The following is a 27,251-nucleotide window of genomic DNA, read 5'->3' as shown; positions in this document are numbered from 1 at the left end:
GATTGATGGAAGTGAGTAAGAGGACAGATGAAATAGTAAAATACACTGCACTATTCCTCGTTCCTTGTTTAATGTTAAAATATGTGTGACCCTTGAAGAAAAGCCTTCTTACACTCATTCTCTTCAACCTCTTTTCTTCAGTGCCCATAAAAAGGAATAAGCTTGCATTTGGTTCACTGACTTGACTTTTTCAACTTGCTGATATCAATGAATTGTCTTTATGTAAGATGTTTTCAACTGCATAGTTCATTGAATGAGGTTGATCTTACAAATTTAGTGGAGAATATTAATGAAGTCTTTTTTGTTTTTTAACTTCACAATGAACAATAGTTTAACAAAACCACAGAAGTGTGGTATTAACAATAGGGAGTAGTAAAAATAACACTTTCTCTGGATATACATATAATAATTAAAAATAGTATGATTAAAAAGAATTCAGCAAGTCCATTCCATCTCTTTTTCTCTCTTTCTCTATACGAAGGCATAAAGTATGCCTGTTTAATGCATCTATATGTGTACATATGTTTGAGAATATGTGAATGTGTTTATGTATGGTTTATATTTTTTTTTTTATTGTTCTCACTTCTTTGTTCAGTTTGTTCTTCTTCTCTTTCTTTCTAAAACATTACATTTTGTCTGAGCCTTGGGCAGTGCTGCAGATATTGCTGCTTGCTTCTAACCAGGTCAGAATAGAAATCAGGGTGATGGACATTTAATCGTATTGACCATGTACAGTTAGAGTCCACTATTATTTACCAGCCATGACATTATTATCCTGCAAATCATTTAGGCTGAGAAGTGGAAGGCCTTTGGGAACAGTATTCCCAACTTCAGAAAATATGAAACAGCAGGTAGCAATCACTGCAGAGTTCCTTGTGGTAATTCTTCTCTGGCAATTGCATTGCCCTCTAATCGTCCCCACCAAAAAAAAAAAAAAAAAAGGAAGTATAATGATTCTGGAATATTGTAGCCAAACAAGAGTCATAAACCATAAATGGACAATCAACATACTGTAATTCAATAATTTAAGATTATCATCATTATAAAAATACGGCCATGCTTGCGTTATCACCTCAAAAGCTGCTGTTAGCATTTAACCATTTATTTACTTTCATAAATATGCCACTTATTTTTGAAAGCATTGGTTGGGAGAAGTATGGATTTGATGAAAAATATGCTAACAAAATAATTGCAGATTAGATGCTTTGGTTACTTTGTTTTAATAACCATCATTATAGAAAAAAATTAAAATGTGTAAGCTATTGCTAATGAACATTTAGAAACTAGTTGAGAGATTTTGTAGGGGATTAATATTAACTGTTAGTAAAAAAAGCCTGTTTCATCCTATAAATATTTCACTTTTACTATAATAATCCACTCCTTTTTAAAAAGTTTTTAATAACATAAATTGATGTCCTAGACTTAGAATATGATGAGGGGTTGTCCTTGTTTTCCCCTCTTGAAAGGGAGAATTAGTTGCCCAGTAACAAATATTTAAGAAGCCAGAATCTTTGTATTCAGTATGAAAGATGTAGTCTTAAATTTAAGTTCTGAGACAGCTTTAATTTGTGTAGTTAAAGTACATGTTTATATATTTTAAAATGTACAGAGGTAGTGTAATATATGTAATTCAAGAAAAATACTTATTTAATGTAATTCAAATATTTTTTACCATAATCTAATGTTCATGGTAGGTGAACATAGAGCATAAGTAAATGCTCTATGTTTGACTTTGCTATATTTATTTTTAAAAAACTGCAATAAATGTACTATATATATTTGTAGTGTGATACATTTCTGAGAGGTTAAAAAAATCTAATTTCCCCAAAATACTTTTATAAAATAGGTAGTATGAAGACTTTTCAATTTAGAATTGTTAATTGTTTAATATTTTAAATATTTTTTTACATTTTAAAATATTTTTATTGTATCAAATTAATTGGCAAAATATGAATAACATACATAAACACTATAATATGTGTAAACAGTATTACACTGAAACTTAGTATGCACCTTCAAAATTTAAAAACAAGGAAAGAGACTCCAAATTTATCTCATAGACAAAAGACTCCAAAATGTTTGATCCGGTTACTGATACAATTAATTGCATTTTATAATCACTTTTATAAAGAAGAATGGGATTTGTCCCTATCTATTCACTTTCAAATGGCTGAAGTGGAATAAGGGAGAAATAGGAAGTTTAAGAATACAATTCTTATTGTTCCTATGAATTAGAAACAAAGAATTGCTGAGAAAGAGACTTTGGAGTTGGAAGGAATTCTTCCCTTTAATCTGTTGTGTTTCCTCCTGATATTTATGTAACTCAACCACACAAAGGAGCTAAGAATACATTCCGTACTTTAAAAAATGAATTATAAAGTCAGTTGAATATATTAATTTAAAAGGAGGAAGATATTTTCATAGACAAAATAAATATTAATTGTTTTTTTTTAATAAATTTGTTTTGTGACAAAATCTCCAATCCAACCTCACTTTTAAATGTAAATAATATAAAATATAAAAAGGAATAATTTTGTGAAGAGACAAGTAATTTATAATATGCTTTATGCTGTTGTAGTGCTAAATTGACTTTAGATAACTAAAGGATGATACATTTTCAGAATCGTTTTTCCACTTTGTTAAAAAGGAAAGTATTTGTCACACCATCCCAGTCTAAGAATTTTTTAGATTTTTTTTTAATGTCTTTACCTATGGGAAACCAGGGTTGTTATATCTATGTAAAACTCTGTGTATAAGTAATGAGTGGCAAAAAAAACTATTAGTATACCTGAAATGATTTAATGAAGCCCGGATCATGACATGTCAGGAACTGTTCTTGTCATTTGGTTAGCTCCATCTGCAATTTTAATAATTCATCCAGTTCAGTGAGAGTTCAGTTTGCAACTCATATAGAAGTCTTCTTGATGTTGCATGTTCCAGAGAGGAATGGGGCTTGTATGGTTAACGAGAAGGCTCTGAAGCCATTTTGGAGCTGAACTGATAATAATAATAATAAAAAACAATGACAAAAAACTCCAGGGATGACAAATAGAGTCAGCACTTGTGCAGTTCAGGGAGGTTACCTCAGCATGTGTTCCTTTTTTTTCTGTCTTATTCAAATCCATGTCAGGTCTTCAGCTTAGATGAAATGAATTTTAAACTAAGATTTGATTAAGTGGATTTTTTGCCTCTAAAATTAACCGTGTGCTCTTTTAAACTCTACAATCACCACCAAAAGAAAATCCAAATTCATCTTAAGTATTTCTAAATGAGTTGATAAGTTTGCCATTTATGTTGGGCTTTGGAAAAAAAAAAGCTTCCTGAACTTTCAGGAATTTCATCCTGAAATGTTACACAAACATTTCACAAAAAAGGTTTTGTCTCATGAATGGTGAATAAATAGTTCAATAATTTCTGTTTTAAGAAGGTAAATATTAACTCTCCTCAGTGCCCTTATTGTATCTGGATATTTATTGCTCTGAGGCAATAAAATACTAGACAGTAAACTTTGATTTGCTGATTCAAATATGGGCAAGGTCTCTCTTATTTTGTGAACATAACTTACATTTCAAGATGCTTTATGTGATATACAGGATGTTTCATGGGTATTTTAAATTCAAGAAGCTTGGATAAAATCAAAACTATCATACATTGAACATTCCAGAGTTTTCATATAATAAGAAGAAAGGGAAAGGCTTACATATATATATATATATATTGGCCTTTTGGCTATATAAAGAATAAAGTGTTATTATTATCTTGAGTTATTAAAATAAGATACCATTGTCAGTATGGACTAATGAACATTAGACCAGCTAGATGCGTTTTTCAACTCTATAGCATTGTTAATTTAGGTCTGCAATATAAAATTCAAGCAATCTGTTTTATAAAATGTAAGGGAGTAAGGGAAGAAAAGAGGTGAGTAAATAGCTGAATAATAAATATAAAACACAGTCCTATTTTAATTTTATTTTTTTACTCTTGATATTGGGTGAGAATGGGAATGAAAATTCTCTCAGAGATAAACTCTTCCAGTTCTCATGCTTTCAAATGCCTAAATTTGAAGTTTGGTTAAAAAAAATGGCTGAACTATGACAGTATGATTTCACCTATGGGGAATGGAGTACCTTTTGGAATAAGTGTGATTTTTTTTTCACCTAAAGACCTCCAATTTCCATTCCCATCTTTAAAAATTACCCCAAATTATTTTTAAGAAGCCCAAAGTCATTGGAAAGGCTTCTGCAGGTCTCAGGAATGTGTCCCGAGGGAAAGGTGCCCACTCCTATTTAAGTAGATCACCATTTCAGGCTGTTTTTAGCTTCTCGTATTTCCCAATGATATAGTGATCTGCCTGAAGCCCTTTAGCTTATAAATGTAGCCTAAGGGCTCAAGTTATTCAAAGGACGTTTATTTGCTTGTTTGCTTGTCTTCGTTTTCTGTGATTGTAAGTAAATTACGAGACAAAATCATAGGCCTATATGAGGGTGTATGTGGCAAAACAAATGTTGTAACATCAAAACACACACACCGAATTACATACTTGTGTTCAGGAACAGAATAAAGTATGGAAGACGGGTTTGCCTTCTGATGTTGTTGTTGTCATGGTTAATAACAGGCATCTAAGGCAGTTATCTTTCAGGAGACTTTGCCTCTCTTCATCATGATGCTATTCTTTCATTGTGATAATTTTAGGAAAGGTTATATAAATGCCTTGCTGATATTTGAAAGGTTTCTAAGTGTTGCTTTTCAGATAATGAACTTGGGTTTATTGCTTTATATTATATTCAGTAAGATACAGAGAAGAATCATCCTAGGCCGTATTGTCATAGGCACGTCATCTTGGATTTATAGTACTTTTAAGATACTTTCATTTCCACTCCACCCCCACTCCTTCTATCATTTGCAGAAGATTTATCATCCTCGATAAAATACAGGGGCAATTTCTTCCATCCATTTTTTTCTTCTTTCAACAGAAGCTTCCAAATGTATCGATTAAGTTTCATTTGTTTGTTTATTGTTCCCAAATTGTTCCCAAACAACGCTGATTTGTTTAGGCTGATTCCATTAATTGATAGTTTATTGACACAGATAACACAAACTAGATTATAATGCCACATGTCAGGAATCTCTTCCAGGTATTTTGGAATTAAATCACTAAATTTGTAAGATGCTCAGAGTTGCCTCTATAGAAAATGGGTGGCACATAAATAATTATACTGGCATAAGATAGAAACAGCTGGGTGATACTAACTTACATCTACCACATATCATAGCCATAGGTAATGTTTGTTTGTAGCTTGTTGAAGATAGCTAATGTGGTTAGTAGTTAATGGTGCTAAATGGGAACAAAGAACACCAAATTGAACTTCACTCCTGGCCAAACCACATAGGGTTGGTGTTGGGAATTGTGCATTTGTGCATCCTTTTTTTTTTTTGGAGTGTGGGGGGGTAAATTATAACTGCTTTTCACAATTAATACCTATGGATACCTGACTCATGTTATGCAGCTTAGGTCAGGCTTTAAATTCAATAAATAAATAAATATTCAATAAGTTGAATATATTTTGACATATAGATCTTATTTATATCAGTAGTAACATTTGGTTAATGTGCTAGGTCCTAGGCAGTCTAAGAAGCAAATTAAAAATAAATTAGAAGCATGAAAACAAGAGATGAAATAGTTTCATTTATACCCACTTAGTAACTCTGGCACTATTAAAACTCACAATATTCACCGATTGGCCCCAGTGGGGCCTTTACAACAAAAAAACAAAAAACCCTATTGCCTTGACCTAAACCATGTATACTTTAAGCCATGAAAACAATGGACAACCTCATATAATGTGATTAATATAAATACTTGCATTAACCACAGCTTTAAATTTAATTGCTGCCAAAATGTCAGCTGATCATTCTACAAGCTATTATTTTTGTATCAGCCAAGGGTTCAGTTCCCAAAAGACAGCTAATGCCATTATGCAATATGTCGAAGACCTGAATATTGGCTCCTTGGTTGTAATCTCTCTCCCATTGGGGCCAGAAACTCCACACAGGCAATATAAATATCAATACAAAAAAAAAAAAAAATATGAGCAGTTTTGTCAGTGTAAGTCATAAAACCATTTTGCACAAGGACCAGTTATATCACCAAAACACCACAATAGCAAGTCAATGGGAATGGGATGATGAGAGTTTGATTAAATAGTCTAGGAATAATATATTTACTTTTTCCGAGCCTGACAATAATAGTTTTGTGTGGAAAAAGACATAAAGACTAGATCTCATGCCTCCTATTTCAGGAAATAAACCTGTGTCAAATAGACATCAGAGCAGAAAAACAGAAGATACATGATTTGTAATTTGTAATATATTATTCTTTGGCAGATACATTTTAAATTCATGAAGAGTACATATTCATTAGTAAGCCAGCATTGAAAAAGTTAATGAAATAATTTCTAAGAAATTTATAGAATGCAAAGGACCCATAATTTATTCTGTAGGTTGTTTGGGGAAGGAGAAGGGAGTCATGGGTTGTTATTCACTCCTATAAAAGTGGAGCAGGAGCTAAAACTAACTTTGTGGGTATCTACCCATTAGATGAATTATTTATAACTTAAGTTATTTGATTGTAAACTATCACACCCAACATCAGGCTAAAATTATTGTCTTGTACTTATTGCAAGTACTTCTTTCTATTCTATAGTTCCTAAATTTTTGATTTTGTTATTTACTATTTTAAAGATTTAATTGGCCAATTTTATATGGGATTCAGAAATCATTTTATAATTTTCCCTGTAGGAACAAATTAAATAGGTAGCTCAGGATCCATTGTGGAAACAGCAACTATACATAATTGGAAGAGGATTTGTTTATTTCAATTTTCTGATAATATTTTTAATTTATTATTTTTCTATAATGATTTGTTGCAGATATATCAGAACTGTGTTTAATTACTACCTTGTGCCATGACACAGAAATATATTTACCTGAAAAGGAGACAATCCATGCATTGAACACATTCCCACCAACACATACCAAAAAAAAAAAAAAAAAAAAAACCAGGCAGAAAACAAATTGTTAGCAAAAGTAAAAAAATCCTGTTGCAGTTAATTTTGTATAAAAGATTTTCTCACCTGCAAGAGATTTTTTTTTTCTTATTCATATAGCCTTAAACACCTTAAGTGATTAAAAGGGTAGAGTTGTAGAAGCATATTTAAATACGCTGGATTGTTTTAATTTTTTTATTTTTACTATTATTATATAACGTAACACTTTACACTAGGCATTGTATATATTATATAAATATGCTAAAATAAAACTTTAAACAAGCATTCTACCAATTTCATTTACATTGGAAAGAATGCAAGAGGTTATCTGAAAAACATATTTGCTGCTGCTGGGTTTTTTTTTTTTTTTAACCATTGATCTAATCTTTTGTTGAAGCTACTTTCCCGAGAGTACTCATGTCACAGAATAGTTTGGGGAATGATAGCTTTTCCTCTTTTTTGTTTAGTCTGGAGTATCGTCATTAATCAACCTGTTTCTTGAAGTAGTTTAATTTCATTTGTATCTGTTTTGACAGCTGAATCTTATCTTCCTGGTGATCACACTGTGCAAAATGGTGAAGCACTCAAACACTTTGAAACCAGACTCTAGCAGGTTGGAAAACATTAAGTAAGTGCTATGTGTTCAGATCCAAAACTGTGATTATTTGTCTGATTGTTTCAGCTGATTGAAAGCTCCCCTCCATTAGGAACACATGGCTTTGTCTCCCAGGAACCACAGATGTCAGTTAGAAATGAACAACACCAGTCTTGCTTTCAACACATTCGTTGCTCTAATGTTACACACAAGGTTGAAATTAAATAACTTCTCCTTGGCATGGTGGTCAAAGGCGTTGGTTTGGTGCCTTCCTGAAATTCCAGGGCAGCACAGTCATTTCATTTGCATTTAAAATGCCCCTCGAAATTGCAATCCTCTCTGCACGGCTGATGTTGTTCTGCTGGGTTTGTTTTGTTAAATTATTCTCAGCAGTTAGGGGGTCCTCAGCAGTTTCCCTAGTCATAACTCTGACCTCCTAAGAGAGTTTGTTCCTATTGCTATGGCTATCTTGATGGTTATCCGTTCCTTTTCATGCTAATTTAACAAACAATTATTTTTTTATCGTAATGCTCTCTTTTCCAGAAATTGAAGCAATGTTTAATTTAATAAAACTGACAGTGGTGGATCACTCTTTAAGGGCTGAGCTAGGCAACATAAAGTCTGCACTTTCAGCGTCAATCCATGGTGTTTCTGTGATTAAAGGAATAGAAATTGATTTGAAGTTTTCTAGTTAAAAACACTTCAGTCTTGTGTTGCCTATTCCAGCTTTTTACCGTTTTTTAAGTCATAGGGTTATTTGAGGGTAGGTTATTGTATTAGTCTGATGCTGGAGGGCTGAATAAATTTTATCATAAGAAAGAAGCCTCTAATAAGTTCCAAGCAATTGTGCTGCAGACTGGGTTTTTAAATTGTCTTTGAAAATAGAATGTGACAAGGGTAAATTTGCAAGATACCTAACATTGCAAACTAGATATTGCTTAGATAGGTCACAATATCAACTTCATTGCATGTTGCATGTTAAGAGAGAGAGAGAGCTAATCTTTAGCATCTCTCTCTTTTCTTCCTTTTCTTCCTCTTTTTGTCTTCTCATCTACACCAGTAATTACCGTGTTTGTGATGGCTACTATAATACGGACTTACCTGGGTAAGATAGAACCCTATATTAACAAATTTAAAGCATGACTTTAAAAAAAAAAGAAAAGAAAAAAAAGAAAGAAAAAAACCTTGAAAATTTGGACAATTTCCTGGATTGTCCCTAATTTTAATTAATCTAAATATCTAATTTGCTAAACTATTTTCAATTCTTAAATGCCTTTATTATTTTAAATTGCTTGCATCTGCACTTTGAATTCTCTCCTTTTAACTAATTTTTGTATGAACTTTACTAAAATGCTTTTTTATTAATTTCAAATTAAATTTCTGTCTAATAATTTTGTTTCTCTTTTCTGCTTATAATGCTTTCTAGCTATGAAGATAATAAGCCATTTATCAAGTAAGATCATTAGTTAGATGTGGAATGCAATGAATAAATCCCTTTTCCCTTTTCATTCTGTGCTGTCCTCTGCGATTTCTTTCTTTCTTTTTTTTTTCTTTTCCCGAAACTATTCATTATGAAATCCTTTAAAGAGTTTATATTGCTAAATCCACATACTTAACCACATTCAGTAAGACACTTTCCTATGAAAGTTAGAAGATATAGTCTTAGTTTAGCAGAGTTTTTGAGCTTTTGGTTATAGGCTACTGAACTGCCATATAACCTTGTATAACTATGTTATCTGTGTATGTTATGTCAGATTTCAAGCACATTTATTTAAAAAAAAACCTGTCTTCTATTAATGACTAAATATTTGTGATAAAATGCACATACACACATACATACATACAGATAAAAGGTTACAGGATCATGGATTCTATTTTTTGCATTTCAAAATAGTACTGTGCGTTTTCAGTCATGAATAAGAAAGGGCTCATCTACCACTGTTGCTTTCACTAAAGAATAGGACTGTTTCCTTCTTTAATAGTTGAAATAGTTTATTCTTTTTAAATGTTTGAATGTAAATCTAGCAACAGATAACCATAGCAAGTGAAAATGTAATGCATAAATTTGCAATGATTTTTTTTTTAAAAAAAAACTCAGTAGTCTTGCTTAATTTTATTTTATTTTTCAGGTCTTGGGCTCTAGGTGCATTTGCTCTCCTATGTCTTCTTGGTCTAACATGGTCTTTTGGACTGCTTTACATCAACGAGGAGACTATTGTGATGGCATACCTCTTCACAGTATTTAATGCTTTCCAGGGAATGTTTATTTTCATCTTTCATTGTGCACTGCAGAAGAAAGTGAGTCATTTTCATTTGTATGTGTTTATCTGTAGTGAATAACTAAATATATACCATAAGTGTGAGAAATTTTAGAGCACATTTAAAGGAAAAACAAGGAAAAAATTCTTGTTGACAAAAATGTTAGTCATTGATTGTTTTATCAATCAATGTGAATCTTGCATTGGTTTTCTCCATCTCCACTTACTGAATGTTTAAAAAAAATCTGTGCAAAAATTGAATTTAAGTATTTTTTTTCTCACAAAGATTGCACGTATACATTTTTGACACAACGTGCACATTTCTAATGAGCATTACATATTTAGCATATAGTTTATTTCTTTTATTTTGTTGGAACCAGGAGCCACATGCAAAACTCTAAATGAGAAACCGGGGGGGGGGGGATTACAGTAGAATAATATATTAGTCTAGAAGTTATTCATTAGATCACTATGTATAAGATGTTTTCATCAAAAGTTGACTACTAGCAAGCTATTTAAGGGAACTGGTATGGTCCTGCTGTTGCTTCTTCCATGTACTGTATAAGCAGAATGTCTCTTTTATAATGCTCTGATAGAAAATATTGTTGAATATAATTATATATAAAAAATCACAATTGCTGGTTCTAGCATAGACTTTAATTTCCAGTAAGTTGAATATATTATTTCCTTTATCAAAGTAACCTGGGCACTTAATAATAGTTTCCATTCTAAGAAAAAAGGCATTTTTATATCAGCAATAAAAATTAGTTGTTTCAAAAATTAAATGAGAAAAGATTAAATTTAGAAATCTTGAAATATAATAATGCAAGAAAAAATGAATAACCCATAAGTAAAATTTTAATCACATTGGGATTATATTTGGAGATTCTTGATTCAAAAGTATTGCATTACTTTAAGATCTTTAGATTAAAAAGACATAACTGAGTTAGTTATTTGTGATACATCACATATGTATGCTACTTATGTAAAGACTGAGAGAGAAGTAATCTTTTGCATTTAAAATGAAACAAGCATTTCAGAATTTGTTTATAATTTTAGTGACATCTAACTTTGCTGCAACTTTTATACGTATTTCTACACTGCTTTTTCCTGAAACAGGCTAATATCATCTATAAGGATAAATTTGCTAAAATTAAATATTACCTTTTTTTAAAAAAATATAAAAGGAAAATACTGAACACTTTTTCAAAATAGTATATTAGGATTTTTTGCTTTCAAAATCATAAATACAAAGGCATGCTATTTTTATAGTGTTAATATTTTGAAACATGCAGTATCTTATTTTTATAGTAAGCAAAGCCAGCACAACAAAGTCATAACAAAATGCCATTCAAGTGTAGAAAATGTAGGTAAAGTAAATCAAGATTATTCATGCTTCTAATGTCATTCAGATTGTCATTTGAAGTTTAAAAGCTTCACTCTCTGCTACTGGATATTGTTTCATTTTTCTATATGTTGCTAATGCAGTCTTTTTATTTGGTTATTGCTAGTGGTCACTAAATTGAGCAGAGAAATAAAATTGGGAAAGTGAAAACGATTATGTTTCCAATCCTGACAAGATGATAGTTCTGTTACCTCGGTTTGCAGCAAGCTGTAATTTAGAAATGATGGCAGTGGAATGTGCAGTCCGACAGAAAATGTACATTTGCAGCAGTATAGACAATTAGGCAAAATCAGCCTCAGAGAGTGCTATTTAGGAGACAATGAGAGGATCTGTTGGGTAGAATTCTATAGCTGTTAGCATCTTTTAATTGATAGTTATGCATGTCCATGAAATATTTGTGTTATTTATCAGTACAGGGCTTTAGTTTTATTTGAATTGTTTTTATGAACAACTAACTACTTTGAAATTCAAGATGTGTTTATATTTGCTACATGAAATTCCAGTGAGCTCAGCCACATATATCATCCCTTGAAATCAGTAGTGGCCTACATTAGGCTCATTACCTTCTGTGTTGTGATATGTTCACGCATATTCAACACAAATTTAGTTTAGTGTTATTTGGCTGTGTCTGTGTGAAAAGCTATTTGTAGAATTTATTTGAATCGAAGGTTCTTCATCAGAAGGATATATATATACCCTGTTTCCCCCAAAATAAGACATTCGCTGATAATAAGCCCAATCAGACTTTTGAGCACATGGCAATAAGGCCAAGCGCTTATTTCAGGGTTCAAAAAAATATAAGACGGTCTTATTTTAGGGGAAACACAGTATATTATAAGATTATATAATCTTATAATGTTTATATTTAACTATTTTACATATTAGTTGTCTTTCTATGAAATATGAAAAAGTGTAGCCAAAACCAACGACATCTGAAAATAAAATAGTAATCTAAAACCATAAAAAGATCAAATGAATGCCTACCAAAACAGCAGCAGTAAAGCATAATTAAATTTGATGCAGGTTACAACAAGGAATAGCTGAAAAAGCAAACCAATTCTTTAAATTAAATACCTTTTCCATTGCTAACAAGGTATATGCTATAAGTAGAGGGGTCTCTGTTGTTTGGGATTTCCCAAAATCTTATGCAGCCATAAGAACCATTTTTTGATTTATAGCCAAAATTATACAGATGCTGTAACAGAGAGATCATCCTTTTCTCTGGATGATCTCAATATTTGAGCATGTTCATAGAGATATCTGCCTTTGTCATGCAGTGTAATACAAAAGGAAAAACCATGTTGAATATCTTGAAACATTGATTAATGACTTAAACTAGACTACATTCAGAGAACAGGTGCTATTTGAAGATATTCAGTTCTGTCTTGAATCTTCAATATCCTGTCACAATCTCTCTGCTTAAAATAAGTGGAATGATCATCAGTGTATTAGCAGAAAATATTTAGTTGATACATTTGTAGCCAAATTACCTACCAATGGAATAATGTACAGGTAGTCCACAATTACCAATCACTCATTCAGTGACTATTTGAAGCTATGATAGCACTGAAAAATAAGATTTATGATGAGATGTGAAATTGCTGCCATCGAAGTATCCGCCACAATATGTGATTATGATTGGATGCGAGGTAACTGGTTCACATTTTCTATAGTTGCATGTGATCACCATTTGAGACCTTCACAGACAGCTTCCAACAAGGAAAGTCAATGGGGAAGCCGGTAGGAAGTTACAAGTTGTGGTCACATTTAACAATCTGTGGTGATGTAAGTTGGCACAATCACATGATTTTTCAGTTTACAATCGCATCAATTATACCAAGAGTTGCCCATCCCTGTTGAAATAAGTAAATGAGGACTATCTATCTATCTATCTATCTATCTATCTATCTATCTATCTATCATCTATTTAAAATCTGCAGAATTTACCACTCTAGGGTCAGAACTTTCTGGAAAACTCTAGAAAATTCAGCCATTTGCAGGTAGCCCACTAGTTTTCCTAAGAAAAATTTATGGAGTGAGAGATGCCACGTTATATTCTGGCTCCTAAATAATACTTACAGCTAAGAAGAGGTCACTATTTCCCCCCTATAATCAGTGCTTGGGAATATAATTTGGAATGTATTGAACCAGTTCCCCGAATATCGTAAATATTACAAAATAATTTAAGTACAGTATTCATGTTTGTTTGTTTAATTGAATGTCTAAAACAGTTATATGCTTCATTTTATTATATAGAAATACCTTTCAAAAAGGAAAACATAAATGTGTCTGATTACAATCATTGTTATTCACATATAGGTACGCAAAGAGTATGGCAAGTGCTTCAGACATTCATATTGCTGTGGTGGGTTGCCCACAGAGAGTCCACACAGTTCAGTAAAAGCATCAACAACACGAACAAGTGCCCGCTATTCCTCTGGCACTCAGGTAACAAACATTTTGATGGTACTTCTAATGACAGCATCTTTTAATTAATCTTGGTTATCAAACAGCCCATTGAGATATGTTCTGTTTAGATGCACTAATTGTATTCTCATTATAACATCCCTGTTGACAGTTTTTTGATACATTCACGCACATACACAAACATACACAATGTATGTCAATTCAAAAATTTCTGAAAGTTTGGAATTTGTGGAGGTAGTTTTAAATTCTTTAGTGATTAATAGGAATAGGTCCATCCAAGCATACTTAAATAACCATTCTCTCTTTAGAAAATGACTGAATGCAACTTTATAAAATAAAAGTTTTATAAAGGTCAGAAGGCAAATCAGATACGAAACTAAAGTATACTCCTTGTAAAGAAAAGTTTCAAAAATATTTCCTGATGGATTTTTAGATACCTATTTCAAAAACATTTTTGTATGTAAAATAAAGGTATTGTTAGCAAAACGTCCAGGAAAACCACTTGCATGAACTACTGCATATTGGTTATTACCTGCACTTTTGAATATATGCAGTTGCCAATTGCAAACAAGACCTCACTGTTTGAAGTAATGTTTGTCATGTATTTGTGGGGTTTGACTTCTGATTATGTTTGAAGAAGGTGTTTGGAGTGTGTTTGTGGATTTAATGCATAAGCAAAATGGTAGACAACCTTTTGCATAAGTATAAAGTCAATTTTTCCAGGACCTTTTTATCCACTGGTTTAAAAAAAAAAAAAATCTGTGGTTTTGTATTGAAATAGAACCCAATGACCCAAAAGGGAAGGTATAACTAGTGATACATTTCTATTTAAACAAAATTATTTCTATGGCTAAGACCCTCATGTTTATATTACATTATGTTTTTCTCCAGATTTTTATGATGTTACATGCAAATGAAAAGAACTGAGAATGGGACTAGGCCACTGCATTTAATTTCTCTGTCCGTATATGTCTATGTCTGTGTGCATGGGTGTGTGTTTCTATATCCAATCTCTTTTTCTTCTAAAAGTAGTTATGAATTATAACTTCCTCATATAAAACACAACTGAAGCTTCACAAACAGTTAACTCCTTAACTTTCCTTCATACTAGAGCTCAGCTGCTCTGGAAGTATCCTGTTTCCCCCAAAATAAGACATCCCCTGATAATAAGCCCAATCGGGCTTTTGAGCACACGGCAATAAGCCAAGCGCTTATTTCAGGGTTCAAAAAAATATAAATCAGGGTCCTATTTTCAGGGAAACACGGTATTGGGAAGTAATCATAACATGGATTAGAAAACCTTTAATAAAACACGTAAATTACATAAACAGGCCTCATTTTTTTTTTACTTTTTTTTATTCCGCCTTTATTATTTTCATACTTAAGGCGGCAAACATACCTAATACTCCCTTCTTCTATCCTTCCCACAACAACAACCCTTTGAGGTGATTAATGGAACTTGACTGAACCACAACTTTGTTAATACTTCCCTTAGCATCACTTGGTCAATCTGGAGAGAAAATATAATGCCACAAGCTCAACAGTGCCTAAAAGGCACCAAAACTTCCAGAGCGAATTTGAAGCCAAGAACATAACAACATATCCAGTATAACTTCTCTCTCTTTTTCAGTAGCCTGATTTTAATAATATGCATAACACTTACCACGCAAAAGAAAATTAACAGCATAGTCTGAAACACATTGACTTGGAAGCGAATACTATTGTGTTCATGAAAAGAGCTTACATAAGAGATTACATGAGATGATTGGGGACTAGTAATAAAGTGGCAGTAGTAGTCTTTGAGATGTGACAGTTCCACCTGATTTTCTTTACATTTAACAGAGCCGAATAAGAAGAATGTGGAATGATACTGTGAGAAAGCAATCTGAATCTTCCTTTATCTCAGGTGATATCAATAGCACTTCAACCCTTAATCAAGGTCAGTTATTTGATAGATTTCACTCTACTTTTTTTAATTAATGGTATTTCTTAAATAAAAATGTCAACGTATTAGATTGCAGTAATTAAGCCAAATAAACAGATGTACTCTGGGAAGTTACTATAGCCAAAGATCTCAGCATTTGAGTGAAAACAGACACATATGTGAAAGACTTTAAAAAAAAAAACTGTAACTCAGACTATTTGTCTTGAATACATTTAAAACTCAGTTCCTTCATCTCCTTATTTAGGATGAAAGTTGACATTCGCATTCATGGAAAGCGTATTTAAATAAGTCTCATCAATAATTTAACTTAAAAGCAAGAATATAATTTTAAAACTTTGCTAACCTATATATCCTAAAACTGAAACAGAACTACCAGCACAGTAAAAATTTTAAATGCATTAGATTACCATACACAGTTTGCCTGTAAAATCAAATTAGCATCAGCTTGCTATAAAAATTCATTTTCATTTGAAAATTCATTTTCCTTCCAAGATACTTCTGATCATGTTTAGAATGTGGAGCATTTCTCTGCCACATGACAGTCCCAGGGAAGGAGGGAAAACCCTAGCTTGCTTTTTAGATATTGGGTTAACCCTTTATGACTTTAATTCAGATTTAATATTTATATATTTTCAATCCTGTTCACGTAGGCATACAGTACTAAACAATACTAAAGCCCCATCTGGAAATAGCCACAATGGGACTTTATTCAAGCACAATGTTTTGCTGTAAATTTAAAGCTTTAAAATACTCATTCAAAATTGGCAAGATCACTTCCTCCAAATCCAGTGAGATGATAAGAGGTGCCTTCTTGTCAATTGAACATTCAGAAAAGCACTGGATCACTTTCAGTGCCCAGGTCTAATTCTGCCATGACAACGATTGGGTGATAATTATTATGCACTTCAATTTTACAAAATAAATGCATGATTGTGGTCAGCATTACAGGAACATTGCATAGTAAATAACAATAGCACTTAGACTTACATAACGCTTCACGGTGCTTTGCAGCCATCTCTAAGTGGATTACAGAGTCAGCATATTGCCCCCAACAATCTGGCCCCTCGTTTTACCGACCTCAAAAGGATGAAAAGCTGAGTCAACTTTGAAAATTCTTTGGTAAGAATTGAATTGCCAAACTGCTGGCAGTTGGCAGTCAGCAGAATTAGCCTGCAATACTGCATTCAGACCACTGCACCACAGCCCTTGTGCTTCTTAATCACGTCATCAGGCAAATAGCATGACTATTTCAAGCTAGGTATCTAGTCCCCAAAAAATCACAAGCTAGATTGGTTTAAAAAGTTGCCATTTGCTTGTAGATTCTTTCATCCCAAAAGAGAATTCTTGTGCGAAAGAGGATCATTTTCATACTTTGATTCAGCAAGAATTGGTTTCCATAACAACATTCCCCATACTTGCAAATGTTTCCTCATTGTCTTGAGACAGATTTGTTTACACAAACCAAATATTTTTAGATACCTATTCCTTGGTGAAGTGATTAAGAAGCACAAGTGTCCTCTTGAGAGAGAAAGAGAAGGAAATGAGGATGTGTGTATCATAACATAAAGCAAATGGCATCATGACATCATTAAATAATTGCACATCAAAAAGTCATGATGCAATGTGTCATCATTTTGACACCATTGTGCCTTAACTCTAGATGTCCATGTTAATTATTGTAGCTGCAAAACACAAACATATGATCATTGCAGTGAACATTATTTGTACATGCTATTATATCTACTATATGTAGTTTAGTTTAGTTTAGTTTAGTTTTATTAAATTTGTATACCGCTCTACTCCCAAAGGACTCAGGGCGGTGAACAGGCACAAGATAAAATACAGAAATACAAAAGTTAAAACAATTTAAAACCAAATTAAATAATATTGGCCCACGACAATTAAAATCCCAATAAATTTAAAACCAATTAAAATTTCAATTTAAAATTTTAAAAAGGGGAGAAAAATTAGGCCAGGCCGGCTTGCTGGAATAAGAGGGTCTTAAGAGCACGGCGGAAGGTGCGCAGATCCAGGATCCTCCGGAGCTCGTTCCAGATAGTAGGTGCCCCCACAGAGAAGCCCCCCCCTGGGGGCCGCCAGTCGACACTGCTTGGCTGAGGGCACCCGGAGGAGACCCTCTCTATGAGAGCGTACTGTATGAGAGCGTATGTAAAAGAAAAGATAATAAAGCCATTTCTGAATTTTTCTAGAATAATATACAAAATACAATCAGGTTTAATAAGCTATTCAATGTTCATCAATATTGTATACAGTTAAAAACCTAACTCCTGGGTTCAAATTTGTGTGAGGTACTGGTATATCCTACAAGGGATTTCTTGTTCCTTGCAGCTTCATACATCATTGTTTGCCCTTGCTGTAATGTCTATATTATCCTTGGTAGGAAACATGAGTCTCCCTTCACCAAAACCAATGCTCTGTGTTTTTCTTGTCTAATTGTAATGTGGTGCCAAGCAATTACGTGCAAAATGGGAGTGATCTTTCTTTGCAACGTTCTGTTTCCTCACCCCCACCCCCCAGAACTGGTCAATCTGAGCATTCTAAAAGTGGTTTATATATTTGTGCAAGCGTATCTTCCAGAACAGGAAGTAGTTAATGGAGTTCTGGATGTGATCCAGCCCCCAAATGAGCCAAATTGAACATTTTAGGGAAAGTGAAATGTTCCAGTGATGAACTGATCTTTTATGCATAGCTGTAATACCAAGCAACTCAACATGTATAAATTTCAGGAAATAACCACTGTTTTTTGGCAGAATAAAGACACTGCAATATTTTTTTTCTCTGATCTCAACCCAATCATTGTCTAAGGCTCCCTTCCATTCTCTGCAAAGGATATGTTATTTTCAGTTTAGGCTATACATTATTTGTTGGCTTCCCTTCCTTGCCACAAAGGTGAACTAGAAGTGGAAGGGGGGAGAAAAATCAAGAACTGGAAACAAAAAAGTATTCCATATCAGGAGTGTCAAACTCACATCATCACGTGATGTATCATGACTTTTTCCCCCTTCACTAAACCGGGCATGGGTGTGGCCAGTGCATGATGCATCCAGCCCATAGGCCACGAGTTTGATACCCCTGTTCTATATTAAAAGACAAGCTGTATAATAGGAGAATGTGAGGGAGTCATGGATTCTTATCAGATTGATCTTTCTCCCTGGAAAGAAACTTTGTAAAGTAAAATGATTTATTGTCAATTGAATGTATTACAGGTAGTCCTCAATTTATGACCAATTGAACCTGGAATTACAGTCATAAGCCACTGAGGTTGTTAAGCAGGTTACCATGGACTGGATCCAATTTTACCCTTTTCATTTATTTACTCATTTTCCATTTTTGAAGCAGTCATTAAGCAATTGTGCTGGTCATTAAGCAGAACCATAGACTTTATATATATAATAGCTTTTGGCAAGTCCATTATTAGTTTGAACAATTGTTAAACTTACTCTAAGTTGAGGACTACCTGTAACACTTCTTTTCTATAAAAGGAAAAAAAAAACCTAATTAGATGTACTAATCTGCAACTCAAAGTCGTGATTTACCCACAACCTATGATTTTGTTACACTAACACAACCACTTCACTCATAAACCATGGTTTGATGCAATTCAGATTTATTCATCTAACCATGATTAAAACAAGCTATGCTTAGTATGCAAGTTCAATAGTAATTTGGCTTCAATTGTTTTTGCACCTCTGATGCTACCTGATTGGTTGGGCACAGTTTCAGAGATAATGCAAATCTGAAGTCTGCATTCTCTGAGAACATCCCAATGAAATAGATTCCATAACATTAAGAAGAATAAGGGCCAGATTCTTAGTTTACAATGAAAAAAGAGTCATACTTAGAATTAAGGTATTAATGTTCAACTGTATCTGGTGAGTATACTGGAAACAATATGTCTAAGCTGGTAGCAAAGAATTATAGCCAATTATGTAATTCAACTGGAACCCTACTGCATAGTTATTATAATAGCAATTTTATGATATGTAGTATAGTGACAAAAGGATTTGGATTTGCTAATATTTAGAGTAAGCCTCAAACAGTGGAGGGGGGGGAAATCAAATAAATTAAATCAAATTGCAAATAAGATTAACATAAAATGACAGTACAGCAATTCCCAAAACTCCAGGATTTTTGCTACCTAGAGTAATAATATTTTTAGTAGTGATAAGAGCATTAATATTTAAAATGTAATATCTTCTGCTATTGCCACAATGAGAACCTAATCAATTTAAATTTTGTATATGCATTTTTGGGCTTCTCTGTGACTCATCCTGTCATACAATGCGAGGCTTCCCCTATATACTTTCAGACTGCTCAGTCGAAAGGCGCCTTCAATCTAATTTTATTTGCATGTCCACAAAGCGGCGGAGTCTTTGTATCTGTTCTGACAACAATATTAATGTAACAGACCCAAAACCAGTGTGATGTTTCACATGCTGAGTTCTTACCAAGTAATGCTATGTGTGTGGCTGCTTCATTAGAAGCTTATTGAAAAGTGTTGATGCATTAGGATTGAAATTGCAGAAAGAGCTTTTGTATGAGCTTTCATTGTGTAGATTTAAGATTCTTTTTATCGAGAGAGTAGAGATAACTTCAAAGATAATTAACTTTACAAATCCTCACCAATAGTGCAGCATGAAGCCCATTTGACATGTAAAAATATATGAATGATTTACCTTCGACCTCTCCTTCGGCATGTGTTCCTTGCATAGAATGGAATTGGCGTCTTGCAGCTTGCCGTTGCTTACCTTAACTTCATTTTAAACTATGCTAGTGATAAACCTCGGCTGTTGCTAGGGGAGAATTGCCTATTGCTCTCAATTAACAAATTTTTAATGTATCTAGTCTGGTGCCTATCCACGGTTAAAGTTACAGGCATGAAGTTGTAACTTCTTGAAATAGAACATTGGTCTCTGTATTTAATTGCTATTGGAGTGTTAACAGCAATTTTGTATAAATTAGCAAATGTCATTTCTCAGCAGGTGTTTACTTTGGGGATTTGGCCAGCACCTGTGAATTAACGAAACCTAACTATATTTTCATTCTCTCCCTTCAAATTAATAGTTCAAATACAGTCAGAAATGTTAAGCTGAATTAAATTTGACGGAATATACATGACTTGTAATGAAATTAAAAAAAAAAATACACATTATTGGAACTGTCAGCCTGAAATGAAAGAGCTGATGTCTCTCTTTCTGTTTCTTTTGCTTTAGGAGTGACTGGCAATTACCTACTAACAAACCCTCTTCTTCGACCGCACGGCACTAACAATCCTTATAACACATTGCTCGCTGAAACCGTTGTATGTAATGCCCCTTCAGCTCCTGTGTTTAACTCACCAGGTGTGCCCACAGTTTGGGATATGTTGATTTTGCATTTTTTTAAAAAAAGTATGCTTTGCTCCAAGCCTTTTCTTTTAACATAGTTGGAGCTACAGTTTCCTTTAGAATTATTCTCCTTCCAATGCTACTGATAATGCCAGGCTTGTAAAACTGCACTATATTATAGTGTTAATCCTTTGCCATAATAGTATTTGCCAATAATCCTCCATGTTTTTAACACAGGTGGCATAAATCTTAATATACTATTGCAGGACTGACACCCCATGCTCCGAGAGCCCATCTTCAAGATATATATCACTTAGAGGTATCACATCTATGAAATATAAATTGAATCAAAAGCTTGCTGAGAACATCTGCTTATGGAGTTGATTAGACCATTAAACTCACACAAAGGCATCCTGACATGTGCACTATCATGCTGTGGAAAACTGCATCCGGAGTCACATTTAGAGGCCAACTATAGTATAGTGCAGCTTTATAGGAGCACTTTGATTTGCTGTGTTGTGTTTTGCTTTGTTTCCTTAAGAAAGTCATCAGATGGTGGCTAGTCTTAGAAGAGCAGAATTGGGAGGAATATACAGCCTGATTGCTGGATCTAATCTCAGATGTTTGGGACAGGGTGTATCTTCTGTCCTCTGAGCATATGTCACCTAACTTGACATTGCTCTGATCTATCATTCAGTTGTAGGGATATTAATTCACTATAAAAGCCAGAGGTATCAGGATTCCAGAGTGTTAGCCTTAACTATACCTTTGTTATACTGTACCAGCCAATAGTTTTTTTAAAAAAAGTAATGAGTCCTTTAAAAATAAAATAATGCACCTTTATTAATTATTAGTTTCATAAGTAGTTTTTAATGTAAATTGAAATCCTGTCTTAAACGTTTTATAACATGTTTTTTTTTAAAAAAACTAAACCTGTATAAACCTGTTATGTCAATTTTCCTTATTTTTAAAGTGAACTGCAGTTTCTGTGTTCATTCTCGTGTTTTCTTACTTTCCTTATGCTCTCCTCTAGCAACCTACAGAGAGACAAGTATGGGAGTAAAACTTAACTTTGCCTATCAAATGTAAATTTTTTCAGCATGATTTTTAATGGGCACAATTAAAACATAACTAGCGGTCATGAAGTAGACTCAGCGGGCAAGTGGTTCACAATTTCCAAATTAATTATTTCCACACTCATCAGTACATGGGTACTGCTTTTTGGAAGAACCCAAAAAAGTCACTAGGTCTGTAGCAAGCCCTATTGGTAACTGATGATATCCAATGCTGAAATAATTTGCTGCTTAAAACCAGAGCACTGTTGAGCAAAATGCTTAATAATTGACCTAATATTTTTACATTCCCACAGTAATCTTGCTACAGGCTAGGAAAGACTTCAAGTGAATTACCTGAATCATGGGCATCTAAAGTTGCCTCTCTAAAACTGGCTTAAGTGCATTGGAGTGTGCTTAACTCTGCAGTATATCACAGAAAATTCTTTAAGGATTATTAAATATGCTTCAATATTTATTTAATAGAGTATAAAGAATTAGATTATTAAGAGAGAGAGAGAGAGAATGCCTTTATAGAGGAAATTAATATCGGCATGTGGCCCATGTATTGGTTCTCTCTTATGAATGCCATATGTTCCATATGGATAAAGAGGAAGAAAAGATCCAAAATTCATCATATATTAAATTATCCCACCTACCAAACTTGTTTAATCAAAGCCTTCAGCTTTTCAAAGACTTGTAACCTTTTATACTAATTCAGCACACATGAATGGCAAAAACAATGCAATGTAAGATTAGCTGCAGCTTTTTATTCCTCAATTAGTATTCCATAACCAAAGGGAAAGAAAAATCTCTGAGGCATCAATCCAGTGTTTCTATCTGTTATAGAAGCAACTTTGAATTTTCTTTGGTTAAGCTGCAGCTTTAAGTACTGGCTGAAAATAAACCTGGAAACATTTTTAGATGCACACACAGCCTTTTTATTTCTCTGTAACTACTCCAAGCCTTGCATATAATGCAGCAGCTTCACAGTGGTCAGTTTCATTCAGACAACAGTACTTCATTCTTCCTTAAGAGTTCCAGACACTGGTCTAGAACAATAAAAGCAATTCTTCCAACAGCTCACTAACAAATCATCTAACTTTCCATGATCCATGCCATTCAGTTTCCTTTAAGAACTTTCTTTTATCTCCTTTGTTTGGGAACCATTGTGATGTCTTAGTTTACATGTCTTTCTGTCTCTAGAAAAATGAATTTATTTATTTACCTCAGTAAAAGAACATTTCACCATAAAATTCCTATATCTCTCTTTTTTTTCCCCTCTGTCTCTCTTCCTAAACTTTGTGTCATCTTTCCAGCAGATGTATCCAATTTCTCCATTTCTTCAGCAGTTGAAAGTTATCGGTTCTGACTGATAATCTCCCATTCCACAGCTAATATTTCTTTTTTGGTTAATTTTTTGTGACCCATGCTTAGAGAAATCCCTAACATTTCTGCTTTTGATTTCCATATGCCCATGGTGTCTGTGGGCTTAATTCTGAATAGACTTACGCTGGTTCATACGGTTCTGTCACTGTGACTGATGCAAACTGCAGGGCTGCAGGTAAAATTTGACATTCTGAAGCCTGGGGCTGTTCCTGGCAGAGAGAATATGAAATGCAACCCTTTCCCCTCCCAAAAAAAAAAAAAAAAAAAAAGCACATTAAAGTGGGAAAAAGCTGTTATTGCAAGTAATCTAATTTGCTGAACCCTTGCTCTGACTAAGTTGCTGAGACGCTCAGTAATTCTTCATCTTGTTACAATAAATCATTTTACTTTCTTTTATATATCAGCTACTCTTAGGCCAGATAGCCTGAGCAGACAGACATGATGTGAGTTGTCCAAAGTGAGTCATTCCACCTGCTGTCTTTCCTGTGTTGGATGGTGCTTGTGGGCCTCAGTCCCTTTCAGTGTGAGAGATGGCTGTCTGTGCTTAACATGGAGTCTCTGTATTTGTCCATTTTTTTGGTCATTCTTTTGTTTGTTCCATCTTCAGCTAAAGAAACACACAGACACAAGGAAATGTTAGAAATGTTATATTAAAGTAGCTGCTTGCTAAATATGTGAATTTACTGTTATGCATATACCTTCTGTTTTGTATGTGACCTGATTCTCCTTCCTTCCTTCCTTCCTTCCTTCCTTCCTTCCTTCCTTCCTTCCTTCCTTCCTTCCTTCCTTCCCTCCCTCCCTCCCTCCCTCCCTCCCTCCCTCCCTCCTATTTATTTATTTATTTATTTATTTATTTATTTATTTATTTTTACTTTAGTGTTGTTTAGGACAATTTCTGTTGATTTTATTTTTCCCGTTGTACTTATGCGCTAAATGTTTACGAATGAATTGCTTCGCATTCATATGCAAGGACATGGAGTCACTTTCCTCTTCCTTGCAGGAAGAATTGTGGAACTGAATCCTAAATTGGTACATTAGAACCTTTAACATTTGTTTTAAAATTTCTGATTGAAAATATCATTGAAGCTCCGAGGAAAAACAATATTACCTTGTAAAGTTCTCTTTGTCTTCTATATGGTGTGTAGCTCTTTTACCCGTGGGAGTCATGCCCCAAGTCTTACTTCCAAGTACAATTTTGTCCTGAACGACATTAAAGACTTTCTTAGAATAAGAATTTTAGCTCCAGGGTAAGCAGTAACCCATGGATGTCCCTTCTCTGTTGCAGGACATTCACTGAACAATGCCAGGGATACAAGTGCCATGGATACTCTACCGCTAAATGGTAATTTCAACAACAGCTACTCTTTGCGCAATGGAGACTATAACGACAGTGTGCAAGTTGTAGACTGTGGACTAAGCCTGAATGATGCCGCATTTGAAAAAATGATCATTTCAGAGTTGGTGCACAACAACCTGCGGGGCAGCCACAAGAACCATAACCTGGAGCGTACGTTACCAATCAAAGCTGTGATCGGTGGGAGCAGTAGTGAAGACGACGCCATTGTTGCTGATGCTTCGTCTTTAATGCACAGTGATAACACGGGCCTGGAGCTGCACCAAAAGGAACTTGAGGCCCCATTGATTCCTCAACGGACTCACTCTCTTCTGTACCAACCACAGAAGAAAGTGAAGATGGAAGGAACCGATAGTTACGTGTCACAGTTGACAGCTGAAGTGGAAGACCACCTCCAATCGCCCAACAGAGACTCTCTTTACACAAGTATGCCCAACCTCAGAGACTCTCCGTACCTTGAGAGCAGTCCTGATATGGAGGAAGATCTCTCTCCTTCCCGGAGAAGCGAAAACGAGGACATTTACTACAAAAGTATGCCAAACCTTGGAGCTGGCCATCCGCTTCAGATGTACTATCAAATCAGCAGAGGCAACAGTGATGGCTATATCATTCCCATTAACAAGGAAGGATGTATTCCAGAAGGGGACGTTAGGGAAGGACAAATGCAGCTAGTGACAAGCCTTTAATAGCGTAGCAAAGGAATCCTGAAGGCCACATGCAAGTATTAAACAGACAGACTTAATTGGCTCCATGCAGACCCCCTCATATCTGCTTGAAGTGACTATTCTCTTGTCCCTGTGGTTTCTCCCATGTAAAGGAGTTGACTGGACCTTTCAGTTCTGTGAATTTTTATATATAAAAAAAAGCTTTGTATATACACAGAGTATACTAAAAGAATTATTTGTTACAAAGAGAGAGAGAGAAAAAAAGAGAGATACCATCAAGGTATTTTAAGATATCTTGCTGCTGACATTTAAAATAAAATAAAAAAAGATTGTGAAATAAACACACACACATACATACATGCAAAGTGTTCCAGCCATTTTACAGCAGCAGTTTGGGAACTAAATTTGTAAATATGGCTGCATCATTTTTGTATGCCTGCATTGTATTATATACAAGAGGTAGGCACTAAAATCCTGTGGGACAAATTTATTGTACCTTACTATTCCTGACTAGACTTGCAAAAGCAGGAGAGAGATTCTGCACCAGTATGCTGTTCATGGCAAATCTTTCCCACTAAGGCAAGGGTTGAAAACATGTCTAACCACTAGCAATCAAGCCACAGGCCTTATTTCATATATTTCTTCAACTGTACAATGTTCTCATGAAAAAAAAAATGGCTAAAGAAATTATATTTTGTTCTATTGCTAGGGTAAAATAAATAAATACCTTTGTGTCCAAACAGAAATATAATTGTCATTAAAATAATTTTAAAGGATTTGAAGAAAATATTGTGAAACGCTCTTGGTTGCACATATGCTACAAGCTGTTTCTTCTTACACTTGGTTCCATAGTACCGTAATATGTTTAAATTGCAAACTCTGCCCATTTTCTACTTCTTTTTCACTGTAAACAGTGTTCTGCTTTGACATGACTATTCTTATGGCTTAAACTTGATATTGCCAAAAGAACATATTTTATGGGAAGAATTCTCTTAGATGCCAATTTATGCCAGGCCTTGCACAAATTTGGTTAAAAAAAAGAACAATCACCCACTAGCTATAGATTCAGTTCCCTTTTGTTCTTTTCTTTGGAGAAGGAGGAGGGAAGGTGGACTAGTGAATGGAAGGTGCCTGCCCCTTTTAAGCTAAGAGAAAACAAATATTACTCTTCCATATTCCTTCTGCCTATATTTAGTAATTAATTTATTTTATGATAAAAGAGCTAATTAAATGTACATTGTTTCAGGTTTTTCTTTTTTCGCTCTTTTCCCCCAAATCCCTTTGTGTAAACCTGTTAATAATGAGCCCATCACTAATATCCAATGTAAAGTTTAACACCTGTTTGACAGTAAATAAATGTGAATTTTTTTTCCAAATAGGTAAAAATGCGCTTTCTTGCATTATGGGTCATAGGCTCGATTATTGATTTTGTGAGCTGGTGAAATTCTGCTTTAAGGATCACTTCTTTTACAGTTTTCAGACTATGTGAAGAAGTTTGAAGGAGGGGTCAGTTCTGTGCCACAACTTTAATGTCACATGTCATCAAGATGAAAAGCAGGAGATTGGGTTAAAAATTAGTGGCATACTTCCCCTTTTATATGAGAGATTTTTTAAAAAAATAATCCATACAATCTTATTTATTAAAAGAAAATTTGTACAATCATGTTTCAAACAACTTTAGTGCTAAATCTCCAATTAGCAATAAAGATAATCTCTTGTTCCCGAGAACAAAAATAAAATACATTGCTTCATTTATTAAAATGCCAT

General features: G+C 33.9%; 1 protein-coding gene across 7 annotated transcripts in view; it reads left to right on the top strand.

The window, feature by feature from the left end:
- ADGRL2 (adhesion G protein-coupled receptor L2) overlaps positions 1-27,251 on the top strand; it is a 280,781-nt gene that overhangs the window by 198,375 nt on the left and 55,155 nt on the right. For 3 of the 7 annotated variants that reach the window (XM_070941235.1, XM_070941233.1, XM_070941234.1), the window contains 5 exons: positions 7,583-7,674; positions 9,771-9,939; positions 13,624-13,752; positions 15,574-15,670; positions 24,751-26,814. In XM_070941235.1, coding sequence (XP_070797336.1) covers positions 7,583-7,674; positions 9,771-9,939; positions 13,624-13,752; positions 15,574-15,670; positions 24,751-25,505 — 1,242 coding nt within the window. In that variant the 3' untranslated portion in view covers positions 25,506-26,814. Of the gene's footprint in view, positions 1-7,582; positions 7,675-9,770; positions 9,940-13,623; positions 13,753-15,573; positions 15,671-20,910; positions 21,040-21,261; positions 21,344-22,057; positions 22,076-24,750; positions 26,815-27,251 lie in introns of those variants that run through there. The other 4 variants (XM_070941239.1, XM_070941237.1, XM_070941240.1 and 1 more) reach the window with 3 other exon arrangements.

Source organism: Pituophis catenifer, unplaced genomic scaffold (genome assembly GCF_029215685.1).
Source record: "Pituophis catenifer annectens isolate HBS135680 unplaced genomic scaffold, rPitCat1.0.hap2 SCAF_3, whole genome shotgun sequence".
Lineage (NCBI taxonomy): Eukaryota > Metazoa > Chordata > Lepidosauria > Squamata > Colubridae > Pituophis > Pituophis catenifer.
This window is presented reverse-complemented; position numbering and strand designations above follow the sequence as displayed.